Source organism: Pseudophryne corroboree, chromosome 6 (genome assembly GCF_028390025.1).
Source record: "Pseudophryne corroboree isolate aPseCor3 chromosome 6, aPseCor3.hap2, whole genome shotgun sequence".
Taxonomy (NCBI): Eukaryota; Metazoa; Chordata; class Amphibia; order Anura; family Myobatrachidae; genus Pseudophryne; species Pseudophryne corroboree.
The window spans coordinates 401,030,759-401,044,239 of NC_086449.1; the positions used below are offsets into that span (position 1 = coordinate 401,030,759).

The following is a 13,481-nucleotide window of genomic DNA, read 5'->3' on the forward strand; positions in this document are numbered from 1 at the left end:
ATCAATTCCTGTTTCTTTTGGGTACCCCCTTGTAAATCCAAAATTAGTAAGGAAAGTGAAATTATTTTATTTGGCAATGTCTACTGCTTACTATTATCTGACCATTGCATATAAATGACCGACTTATGGCAGTGGTTTCCAAATGCAGTCCCCAACAGTGCAGGTTTTAAGGATGTCCATGCTTAGGCACAGGTGACTTCATTAGTACCTCAGTCAGTTTAATTATACCATCTGTACACAAGCAAAACAACTCTCAAGTGTTTTGGTTCAGAATTTGGAATTAAAAATCCAATCTGGGGTTTTGTATTTATTGAAAATGGATTTAAAAAAAACTGTGAAATAATGTCATTTTTGCAATCTTATGTAAGCCATTTACATACTGTATATTACTATTTTAGTTTCAAGTTTCCTAGTTTCTTGATGCATTACTAGAGCTCTGCATGCTGCACTAAATGGTTTTCTATTGGACACATTTCCTACGTGTATTTTTGATGCAGAATGTGTCCAACTGTACACAAGCCCCACAGGTCCATTTTTTCCCTCAACAAATTAAAATATATTATTAAAATGGAAGTCAGACAGCCATTTATTAAAGTACATACTGTCATATTAAATATTTTGGTTATCATTTTTCCATTTAAAAAAAGAAGTTTAACTTGCAGAACTTTTAGACTAAAGGAGCAAGGGAAGAAAATTCTACTTAGGAAGCAGATAGGGTTAGCTCTATTAATGTCTTCCTTTTATGATGCATGAAGGGCAAGACAATGATAAGAACTGGAAGATGAAACAAGTGCCAGGGTCTAGCTTCATATTCTCTGTGAACGGTACCTCTGGCTTCATGTTGTCAGAAGGGAGCTGTGCTTTATTATGATATTACAGTTTTATGCTGTGCAAGCACCTCTCTTTCACACATTCTCATTTCAGTTTGTTCAAATGTTTAACGGGTTTGAGTCCATGTACAATATGCTTTGTACAATGAATCCTGGACAGGATTAGATACTTTTGACTGTTCACTTTTTAACACATTCCTGGCTAAAATATTGTAAAGAGCACCTTACGCAATGGGTCCCTCTAGCTTTCTTTTGTATATGTGTTAAATAATAGCTCATACACATGTCATATAATAACTGGTAAAATCAATTGTGAGTTAGTAAATTAACAAGTTAAACTACTGGAAATGAAATTGTATTTTTGCATTCCCATTCACCTGTGGTTCCTCAGTCAATTAACCTTTTTGTAATTTAATATGTTTTTCCAGTGCCTGGATCAACTAACTCATCTGCTGGAGCTGCCATGAATTCGCTGACATCTCTAGGCACTCTACAGGGATTGGCTGGGGCCACCATGGGATTGAATAATATTAATGCACTAGCAGGTACCGTAAACAGTGAGTATTTAGTGCTGTGGTGGATGGCATTTTCCATTGGATTTTGTGTGATTATTTTATTATATTGTTCAAAAGCAACAATGAAATATTAACACAATCATTTACAATGCATTTGTCATCCCTGCATACATGTCAAATGGCTAGCATTACTGGGGGAAAGTAGCAGGGAAAACATTATAAATTGCGCTTTATCTAGACACGACATGCTTATCAAACACCTATATTTATTCTAAATTATTTGAAACAGGACGTTTCTCAAGTTCAGTTATTTCAATTCAGTTACACATTTCATTTACCCCCTTGTACCTGAGATTACTTGTTTAGGGCATAACTCCATGGGATCCCCACCAAAATATTTTCCAGTTTGCTCTGTTAGTTTTCTGCATCCACTGTACGTAATGTGATCTGATGCCTCTGTGCAGTAGGGGTCCGGTCAGGATCCAAATGGTCAGAATCCCAGTAGTCAAAATAACGCTGCCAGAATCCAGATACTGTTTGGAATGCTGGTGCCGGAATCCCAAATAATATCACAATCCCGACGCCAGCATCCATACAGCCGGGATCCCGATCAAGTGACTGGCAGGCAATCGGAAAGGTTAGCTGCAGGGGAAGGGAGGTTAGGTGTAGGCTGCTGGGGGAGGGTCAGGCTGTGGTGTGGGGGGTTAGGTGTAGGCGGCGGGGAAGGTTAGGGTTGAGCTGTGGGGGGGTTAGGTTTAAGCTGCGGGAAGAGGGGCTAGGTTTAGGCACCACCGGGGAGGGTTAGGGTTAGGCTGAGGGGGAGGGGGGAGATTTAGGATGTGGTAAGGGAGGGTTAGGTTTAGATGGTATGGGGGAGGGATAGCATACTTACCTGACCCCTGTCGGAAATCTTAACCATCAGGATGCCGGCATATCAGCCCCAACCTGTACAGTATATGGAGTTGCCAAGAGATGGTCTGTTTCAGAGATGGACTGGGGTAAAAATGTCCCTGGATTATATCTGTGCAATTGCATGGAAAAGGGGAATTGCCTTGGGTCATGAGGCACCGCCTTGCATTACATCCCATCTAAGCATGCCAGCTGAGGTCCTTTCTGCATTTGCCACAACTGCCAGATGGCTGGTCCAGCTATGGTGTGTACACAGGAAGCAATACCTTGCAAATCAAGAAAAGTATGTCAGCGCTATAGTGCATAGCTGTTATTGATTTGGTACAATACCATGCACTAGCAGTGTTCTCTCTCTCTCTCTCTCTCTCTATATATATATATATATATATATATGCACACAGTATATACACAGTGTATATACTTATATACATATTTATATAATACATATATATATATATATATATATATATACACACGATATACATACTGTATATATGCATAGAGTATATGTATAGTTATTTATAAAGAGGACCAGTGCCCTATAGCCCTACCTCCCTGCTTAAACTCAACCCTCACCTCTCCTTTTCAGTTTCTACAGCTCAAACTTTTGCACTGCAGCTGTAATCAAAGCACCCTGTGCCTCTTCATTAATATGGATCTGACCACTTACAGTAGTTGAGTGGCCACTAAAACAATCACTAGGGAAAATGGCCACTGTGCCATTTTCCTGGAGACCTGCACATACGCAGTAGACTCTGGGACAGCACTAGGGTCGCCTAGTGACATCTAGTGCCCAGAGACTACATCGCTGCCGGCTAGAGATGAGGGGTCCGGGCCTCCTCCTCTCTAGATATGCCCCTAAAAATAGTTATACGATGCTACCCAAAACACAGATTATGTACTATACCACGCTATTGTTTCCATAAATACCATTGTTCTTTTATAGGTGATAAATATTATGTTTACGTAAACCTAATACAGACATGAATTCTACTAGAAACACTACAAATATGCATTAACACTTTTGATTAAAAAAAATATAACTATACAAAATACATACATTAGCATAAATGAATTTTCTTAAAAACCTTAATGACATTAGGCTCAATTAGCAGGTAACAGATTTCACAGGACACAGCTCATGTATTTTGATGATTTTATTTTGTGGGAACATTTTTTAATTAATTTGCTGCATTATATAAACAAGTTTTGCCTTTATTTGGATTTGGGAATTTTAATTTGAATAGCAATGGGGTAGTTTTATATCTCTTGAGGCAGCATTATCCTGGACTGTAGTCATTGTCTAATGTAACCAGCATAAAGAACTGTTATGAAGCATTGTTCCATGCCAGTATACACATATTAGCTGTGCAACTTAAACTCATAAAAAGCACATGTAGTCTTAGTCAATTTGCAATTATTACCACAGCTCTCGTATACTAATTGATTATCTATTGCCTAACTGAAATAATGGAACAAGTAAATTGTTTATAAAGGGTGTAATTAGCAAAATAAGAAATATTGATGCTGCTGGTACTTTGGACAATGCATGAAATACATGTACTCATAAAAGGAAAAACTAAGACTTTACAACAATATTCAAAGTAAAGTGTTACAAACCAAGTCCTAATGTGACTGTAGACTAAGGCCACTTTAAAGGGTTAAAAAAAATATATAAAAGATAAAAGTTAACTAAATCAGTTGAATGATGTACTCTATAATTTAGTACAGTGGTTCCTAAACTTGGTCTCAAGGCACCCCCAACAGTCCAAGTTTTAAGGATATCCATAGCTAAGCACAGATGGTTAATTGAAATGGAAAAGAAATGTGCCGCACTCGGGTTTACCCATATTGGACATGGTACTAGCTGCGGAGCAATATTAATGCTATATACTGTATGTAAACAAAACAGAAAGACAATTGCTATCAGTGCTAATGTAATATACTGCAAATCTGTGGTGTATGTAGCAAATAAAACAAAGGGGATTTGGTAATATTTTGATCAAAACATTTGAGCTTGCAGACCATTGACAAGGGACCCCGTTTCTGCAACCCAAATGGACTGAGATCCTAATTAAGACAAGAGGTCTATTTATTAAGCCTTTGGATGGAGATAAAGTGGACGGAGATAAAGTATCAGCAAACCAGCTCCTAACTGTCATTTTTTAAACCCTGTCTGTAACATGGCAGTTAGGAGCTGATTGGCTGGTACTTTATCTCCATCCGCTTTACCTCCATCCAAGGCTTAGTAAATAGACCTCTAAGTCACCTGTGCACAAGAAGGGTTATCCTTAAAATCTAGACCATTTGGTGCCTAGAGGTGTTTGGGAAGCTCTGATTTAGTGTATAGTAAAACAGTAAACCATCTGAACAATGAATGAATATAGGTATACCCACTTACACGTATCAAAATCATTTTTGTAATGTTACTTGGATCTTGTAATGGGTGCATGTAATACCCAGCACTCTGTCAGGAAAGTGGACATATATACCCCTGTCTAGTCTTTTAAACAAAATTTTCACAAAGTGGATTTCACTTGAGTACATTTTTTATTTTGATTTAGTTTTTAAATATATGCAATTGTACAATAAATAATCTTCACTATAGCCTTTATAGGATGACTTAGGGCCTGATTCATAGGTGGACACTTAGCCATAGCATCTGTGACTTTTGCCGCAGCCGCAACTACAAAATGATGCTAATGCTGCCACTGAGCTGTCTATTGAGATGCCCACTGGCTGCAGTCATAATCCACCATGGTACACACAAATACGAACCACCGAGCAGACATTGGGCGCACCATTGGACTTCTGTGCAGCCCCTATGTTTGCTCAGAATGTCTGTCAAAATTTGATTGCTGAGTCAGAGGAGCTGCATCTTCAGACACAGTCCCAGACACTGGCGCTCCCCTGACACGCCCACCAACACCGCCCAGGAACGCCAATGGAAACTGCATGGACCAACATGCAGTTCTGGTCTGCACCATTGGCATATCAATAAAACATTGAGTGCTTGGATCCAATGTTTTACTTGGGACGGGTCTGAATCAGGCCCTTAGACTTTAAGCACACAGAAAAATAATATTAAATCATTGTTCTATTTCAAAGCTTAATTATTGCATGCTCCTTGTTGCAGAAAAAATGTAGAGTGTAGTAAAGCTGTACTGCCTGTTATCAGAAATGTGCATGTTTTTTAAATAACACCCACCATTGTTTAAAGTGCTGTTGTATCAGTTTCTACTTGTTGGAGTGGTCACATTATTGCATGCAGTGCAGTCATATTTGATGTATAAAATGGTCAATATTGTTAGAAAGCACTAATGAACAAGTGCAATTTTTTTTCTCTATTGTTGGGTTTTTTGTAAAGTTGCTCAAATGCTCTCAGGTATGGCTGCTCTGAATGGAGGACTCGGCGCCGCAGGCTTGACGAATGGAACGGCTGGTACAATGGATGCCCTCACCCAGGCCTACTCGGGAATTCAGCAGTATGCCGCGGCGGCACTGCCAACACTTTATAGTCAGAGCTTGCTACAACAACAGAGTGCTGCAGGCAGTCAGAAGGAAGGTAAGAGTTTAAAAAGAATTTAGCATTGCAAATGGGTTTATCCAAAGTATTGCTTAAAATAATGCAGCATAAGGGGATGTTTGATTGATGGGTTCCGAGATTATTGAATTCTCATTAGATTTATTTTCAATCCACATTCCTGAGAAAGATGACACTGTCATATTTATAAGCCTACGCAATAAGGAGATATAGTAGACTAGGATACCTTGCTTGGTCCACTCTGTTGAATGGACCATATTTCAAAATGAGATTACTGTGCCCAATATGTTTTCACAGCCTTCAGTCTAGGCCTGAATACTGCAATTTATCAGAATGTAATGTGTGACAAATAAACACATTAAACAAGATCACATTTAGACTGGGAACCTCATCCTGTACTGTCATCCCTTGTGAGGTCACCTGAGATAAGTTGCATGTGGAGTTTTTACCGTACCTGTCATTTTTAAATTAGTGATATGACAATCATTAACACATTAGAGGCTGCACGGTTTGTTCAATTCCCCAGCTTCCTTTTATGTTTAAATATACATTTCTCAAAAACAGTTTTGTAGTGTAACCAGACTGCTGTATAGTCCAACATTTTACTGATGTTTTTCATTTACTCATTTACTTCTGGAGATTTAATATGAGCTTTAATAATTTATCACAGCTCTGTAGTTCAGCAAACTACCTTTGAATTTATTCCTAAAAGTTCAAATTTAACAGATATTGTGGCGTTTCACATTGTACACGGTTTTTGGGATTTATTCCCTACATATGCAAGTGAGAATATAACCTGAGCATTGCAAATCCCAATGATGATGTGTTTATTTTATGTACTACAGGTTTAGGCAGTTTTCTTAATACAAGAATCTGGTGAAAAATATATAAGATATCTAATATATTGTTCATGCATTCACACTGTTCATTCCAACTGCTTTTTAGTCAATAATATTATCATCAGCGGCGGCTCCTGCCTTTTTTGGGTAGGGGTGCTACCACTGCCCATGCCGATGATGAGAGGATAGAGGCAACCCTGGCTAGCCGAGTCCTGGCACCTGCGCAATGGATCTGGCAGCTGCTGGGACCAGATCATGCAAACAAGCGTTGGCTTGAGTGCGCATGTGCAAACCCCCGGTTTCTATGGACTGCATCGGCAGCAGCCCAAAGAAGCCTGATTGGGCTGACAATCAGGCAGGGAGTAGGTTCTTACAGGAAGCCAGCTCTCTGCTAATTGCAGCCTAATCTGGCAGTCCTGGAGGGAGAAAGCACCTCTCAATGTTACTGCTTATCCTGCAGCCGACTGGCAGGTAGGACTTTCAGTAGGAAGTCACAGTGAAGACAGTGAGCCAGTGCAGACATATAGACTGCAGCTGGCTTAGTTGAGCTTGAAAATCCCCCAGTGAATATTACCTTTATATGTATTTGTGAAATTGTACAGCACTAGTAACATTGGACATTATGTGAAGACAGACATTAGCAACAGCAGGCCTGATTCAGAGATGGATTCTGCTTGTCGGCACTTGCATCTGTTGGGGAAGTCACAGGAGTGATAATAGGCAAGCACTGAAATGCTTACTTTCTGTGCCTCTGCAAGCAGTAACAGTGCCAGAGGTTCTGGACACCCCATCATTGGCGCACAGTCACATATATCATCGACACCTGTACCTTAACTACAGCAGGTGCAGTTTTTTTTTTATCTGAACAGGGCCTCTGTGGAAGCTGCTGTGTGTCTGAGAAAGCAGCCTGCGACACTCCCATAATATGCCCATGTGTTTACTACAGGACACCTCCCAGTCACCACCAGGAACTCCCATCACTTTTCCACCACCTTTCTAACAATGAAGTAGATGTATGTGCACTGATACTGTTACCACCCTTTATGTATTAATGCAACAATGTGTGCTCAGTTACAGGGGCGCTATGCACCCCTGTCATTATCGGTGCTGCTGTCTACAGATAGCATGCCAGTATGTAGGGCAATATACAGTATGCAGGGTCCAACACCTGCAGCTATTGATTTTGACAGCTGCAGGTGTTGTTGCCCATACAACAAAGCCAGTGTCGATGCTGTGGTGGCTGCCAGATCTGGGCTGCATGTGAGATCTCACAATAGTAGCAAGATCTCACACATGCGCAGTGGGGCTGGCCGGGCAGGGAGACACAGCACATCTGTACTAAGCAAACGCGCTGTGTGCTCTGGCAGGATTCGCCAGAGGGGGGAGTTTTCACTCCCCCACTCCGGCATGGTAATACATCTTGTCGATGTACCTTCCTGCTTTGCCTTGGTAATGAGAAGAAGCAGGAAGTGCTATAGCGGTAGGATCCCTGCCGCTATAATACATCTCCCCCAATATCTGAATCGAGTGTAACAACAACACATGTGCCTACTTTACCATCAGCATTGAGTCTATTTTGTGTGCATCTTTGAATCAGACCCAGCAAGTTCTGGAGAGCACATTTATAATCAATACAGATGCACATTCCCTAGATGTGATAATGCAGTCCAGATGGGGTTGAAAGCTCTTGTAAGATTAATCATGTGAAATTCCACATTTAAGTGCCATATCCTTATAGACCAAAACTATTGTTTCCAATCCATGTCGATGCTACATTATGTATTAGCTTTTGTTAGCAGATTGTATTTGTTTTAACCGTTAAGTGAAAATATTATTCTTAGTTTATATAAACCTCCATATATATATATAATAAGAATTTACTTACCGATAATTCTATTTCTCGTAGTCCGTAGTGGATGCTGGGAACTCCGTAAGGACCATGGGGAATAGCGGCTCCGCAGGAGACTGGGCACAAAAGTAAAGCTTTAGGACTACCTGGTGTGCACTGGCTCCTCCCCCTATGACCCTCCTCCAAGCCTCAGTTAGGATACTGTGCCCGGACGAGCGTACACAATAAGGAAGGATTTATGAATCCCGGGTAAGACTCATACCAGCCACACCAATCACACCGTACAACCTGTGATCTGAACCCAGTTAACAGCATGATAACAGAGGAGCCTCTGGAAAGATGGCTCACAACAACAATAACCCGATTTAGTTAACAATAACTATGTACAAGTATTGCAGACAATCCGCACTTGGGATGGGCGCCCAGCATCCACTACGGACTATGAGAAATAGAATTATCGGTAAGTAAATTCTTATTTTCTCTGACGTCCTAGTGGATGCTGGGAACTCCGTAAGGACCATGGGGATTATACCAAAGCTCCCAAACGGGCGGGAGAGTGCGGATGACTCTGCAGCACCGAATGAGAGAACTCCAGGTCCTCCTCAGCCAGGGTATCAAATTTATAGAATTTTGCAAACGTGTTTGCCCCTGACCAAGTAGCTGCTCGGCAAAGTTGCAAAGCCGAGACCCCTCGGGCAGCCGCCCAAGATGAGCCCACCTTCCTTGTGGAGTGGGCATTTACAGATTTTTGGCTGTGGCAGGCCTGCCACAGAATGTGCAAGCTGAATTGTACTACAAATCCAACGAGCAATAGTCTGCTTAGAAGCAGGAGCACCCAGCTTGTTGGGTGCATACAGGATAAACAGCGAGTCAGATTTTCTGACTCCAGCCGTCCTGGAAACATATATTTTCAGGGCCCTGACAACGTCCAGCAACTTGGAGTCCTCCAAGTCCCTAGTAGCCGCAGGCACCACAATAGGTTGGTTCAGGTGAAACGCTGAAAACCACCTTAGGGAGAAACCGAGGACGAGTCCTCAATTCCGCCCTGTCCGAATGGAAAACAGATAAGGGCTTTTACAGGATAAAGCCGCCAATTCTGACACGCGCCTGGCCCAGGCCAGGGCCAACATCTTTAAGTGGTTCAAACCAATGTGACTTTTGGAACCCAAAAACTACATTGAGATCCCAAGGTGCCACTGGAGGCACAAAAGGAGGCTGTATATGCAGTACCCCTTTTACAAACGTCTGAACTTCAGGGACTGAAGCTAGTTCTTTCTGGAAGAAAATTGACAGGGCCGAAATTTTAACCTTAATGGATCCCAATTTCAGGCCCATAGACACTCCTGTTTGCAGGAAATGTAGGAATCGACCCAGTTGAAATTCCTCCGTCGGGCCTTACTGGCCTCGCACCACGCAACATATTTTCGCCAAATGCGGTGATAATGTTTTGCGGTTACATCCTTCCTGTCTTTGATCAGGATAGGGATGACTTCATCCGGAATGCCTTTTTCCTTCAGGATCCGGCGTTCAACCGCCATGCCGTCAAACGCAGCCGCGGTAAGTCTTGGAACAGACAGGGTCCTTGCTGGAGCAGGTCACTTCTTAGAGGTAGAGGCCACGGATCCTCCGTGAGCATCTCTTGAAGTTCCGGGTACCAAGTCCTTCTTGGCCAATCCGGAGCCACGAATATAGTGCTTACTCCTCTCCATCTTATAATTCTCAGTACCTTGGGTATGAGAGGCAGAGGAGGGAACACATACACTGACTGGTACACCCACGGTGTTACCAGAACGTCTACAGCTATTGCCTGAGGGTCCCTTGACCTGGCGCAATACCTGTCGAGTGTTTTGTTGAGGCGGGACGCCATCATGTCCACCTTTGGTTTTTCTCAACGGTTTATAATCATGTGGAAGACTTCTGGGTGAAGTCCCACTCTCCCGGGTGGAGGTCGTGTCTGCTGAGGAAGTCTGCTTCCCAGTTTTCCACTCCCGGAATGAATACTGCTGACAGTGCTATCACATGATTTTCCGCCCAGCGAAGAATCCTTGCAGCTTCTGCCATTGACTGCTTCTTGTGCCACCCTGTCTGTTTACGTGGGTGACTGCCGTGATGTTGTCCGACTGGATCAACACCGGCTGACCTTGAAGCAGAGGTCTTGCTAAGCTTAGAGCATTGAAAAATGGCCCTTAGCTCCAGGATATTTATGTGAAGTGATGTCTCCAGGCTTGACCATAAGCCCTGGAAATTTCTTCCCTGTGTGACTGCTCCTCAGCCTCGCAGGCTGGCATCCGTGGTCACCAGGACCCAGTCCTGAATGCCGAATCTGCGGCCCTCTAGAAGATGAGCACTCTGCAACCACCACAGGAGGGACACCCTTGTCCTTGGTGACCGGGTTATCCGCTGATGCATCTTAAGATGCGACCCGGACCATTTGTCCAGCAGGTCCCACTGAAAAGTTCTTGCGTGGAATCTGGCGAATGGCTTTGCTTCGTAGGAAGCCACCATTTTTCCCAGAACCCTTGTGCATTGATGCACTGAGACTTGGCTCGGTTTTAGGAGGTTCCTGACTAGCTCGGATAACTCCCTGGCTTTCTCCTCCGGGAGAAACACCTTTTTCTGAACTGTGTCCAGAATCATCCCTAGGAACAGAAGACGAGTCGTCGGAACCAGCTGCGATTTTGGAATATTGAGAATCCAACCGTGCTGTCGCAACACTACCTGAGATAGTGCTACACCGACCTCCAACTGTTCCCTGGATCTTACCCTTATCAGGAGATCGTCCAAGTAAGGGATAACTAAAACTCCCTTCCTTCGAAGGAGTATCATCATTTCGGCCATTACCTTGGTAAAGACCCGGGGTGCCGTGGACCATCCAAACGGCAGCGTCTGAAACTGATAGTGACAGTTCTGTACCACAAACCTGAGGTACCCTTGGTGAGAAGGGTAAATTGGGACATGAAGGTAAGCATCCTTGATGTCCAGAGACACCATGTAGTCCCCTTCTCTTGAATTTGAACCTCTGTAAGTGTTCAAAGATTTTAGGTTTAAAATCGGTCTCACCGAGCCGTCCGGCTTCGGTACCACAACAGTGTGGAATAATACCCCTTTCCCTGTTGCAGGAGGGGTACCTTGATTATCACCTGCTGGGAATACAGCTTGTGAATGGCTTCCAAAACTGCCTCCCTGTCTGCTTGTAAAGCCCCAGCGTCATGCTGAGGGCTTGGCAGAGGCGGGAGAGGGCTTCTGTTCCTGGGAACTGGCTGATTTCTGCAGCCTTTTTCCTCTCCCTCTGTCACGGGGCAGAAATGAGGAACCTTTTGCCCACTTGCCCTTATGGGAACGAAAGGACTGCGCCTGATAATACGGCGTCTTCTTATGTTGAGAGGCGACCTGGGGTAAAAACGTGGATTTCCCAGCTGTTGCCGTGGCCACCAGGTCTGAAAGACCGACCCCAAATAACTCCTCCCCTTTATAAGGCAATACTTCCATATGCCATTTGGAATCCTCATCACCTGACCACTGTCGTGTCCATAACCCTCTTCTGGCAGAAATGGACAGCGCACTTACTCTTGATGCCAGTCGGCAAATATCCCGCTGTGCATCACACATATATAGAAATGCATCTTTTAAATGCTCTATAGGCAATAATATACTGTCCCTATCTAGGGTATCAATATTTTCAGTCAGGGAATCCGACCACGCCAACCCAGCACTGCACATCCAGGCTGAGGCGATTGCTGGTCGCAGTATAACACCAGTATGTGTGTAAATACATTTTAGGATACCCTCCTGCTTTCTATCAGCAGGATCCTTAAGGGCGGCCATCTCAGGAGAGGGTAGAGCCCTTGTTTTGACAAGCGTGTGAGCGCTTTATCCACCCTAGGGGGTGTTTCCCAACGCACCCTAACCTCTGGCGGGAAAGGATATAATGCCAATAACTTTTTAGAAATTATCAGTTTTTTATCGGGGGAAACCCACGCTTCATCACACACCTCATTTAATTTCTCAGATTCAGGAAAACTACAGGTAGTTTTTCCTCACCGAACATAATACCCCTATTGGTGGTACTCGTATTATCAGAAATGTGTAAAACATTTTTCATTGCCTCAATCATGTAACGTGTGGCCCTACTGGAAGTCATATTTGTCTCTTCACCGTCGACACTGGAGTCAGTATCCGTGTCGGCGTCTGTATCTGCCATCTGAGGTAACGGGCGCTTTAGAGCCCCTGACGGCCTATGAGACGTCTGGACAGGCACAAGCTGAGTAGCCGGCTGTCTCATATCAATCATTGTCTTTTGTAAAGAGCTGACACTGTCACGTAATTCCTTCCAACAGTTCATCCACTCAGGTGTCGACCCCCTAGGGGGTGACATCCCTATTACAGGCAATTTGCTCCGCCTCCACATCATTTTCCTCCTCATACATGTCGACACAAACGTACCGACACACAGCACACACACAGGGAATGCTCTGATAGAGGACAGGACCCCACTAGCCCTTTGGGGAGACAGAGGGAGAGTTTGCCAGCACATACCAGAGCGCTATATATATACAGGGATAACCTTATATAAGTGTTTTTCCCCTTATAGCTGCTGTATTGTTAATAGTACTGCGCCTAATTAGTGCCCCCCTCTCTTTTTTAACCCTTTCTGTAGTGTAGTGACTGCAGGGGAGAGCCAGGGAGCTTCCCTCCAACGAAGCTGTGAGGGAAAATGGCGCCAGTGTGCTGAGGAGATAGGCTCCGCCCCTTTCTCGGCGGCCTTTTCTCCCGTTTTTCAGTGTAATCTGGCAGGGGTTAAAATTCATCCATATAGCCCTGGGGGCTATATGTGATGTATTTTCGCCAGCCAAGGTGTTTTTATTGCTGCTCAGGGCGCCCCCCCCTAGCGTCCTGCACCCTCAGTGACCGAAGTGTGAAGTGTGCTGAGGAGCAATGGCGCACAGCTGCAGTGCTGTGCGCTACCTTGGTGAAGACAGGATGTCTTCTGCCGCC

At 43.7% G+C, this 13,481-nt stretch overlaps 1 protein-coding gene across 32 annotated transcripts in view; it reads left to right on the forward strand.

Moving 5' to 3' along the window:
• CELF2 (CUGBP Elav-like family member 2) overlaps nt 1-13,481 on the forward strand; it is a 633,688-nt gene that overhangs the window by 592,782 nt on the left and 27,425 nt on the right. For 16 of the 32 annotated variants that reach the window (XM_063926831.1, XM_063926832.1, XM_063926833.1 and 13 more), the window contains 2 exons: nt 1,259-1,387; nt 5,622-5,819. In XM_063926831.1, coding sequence (XP_063782901.1) covers nt 1,259-1,387; nt 5,622-5,819 — 327 coding nt within the window. The remainder of the gene's footprint in view (nt 1-1,258; nt 1,388-5,621; nt 5,820-13,481) is intronic. The other 16 variants (XM_063926838.1, XM_063926842.1, XM_063926845.1 and 13 more) reach the window with 3 other exon arrangements.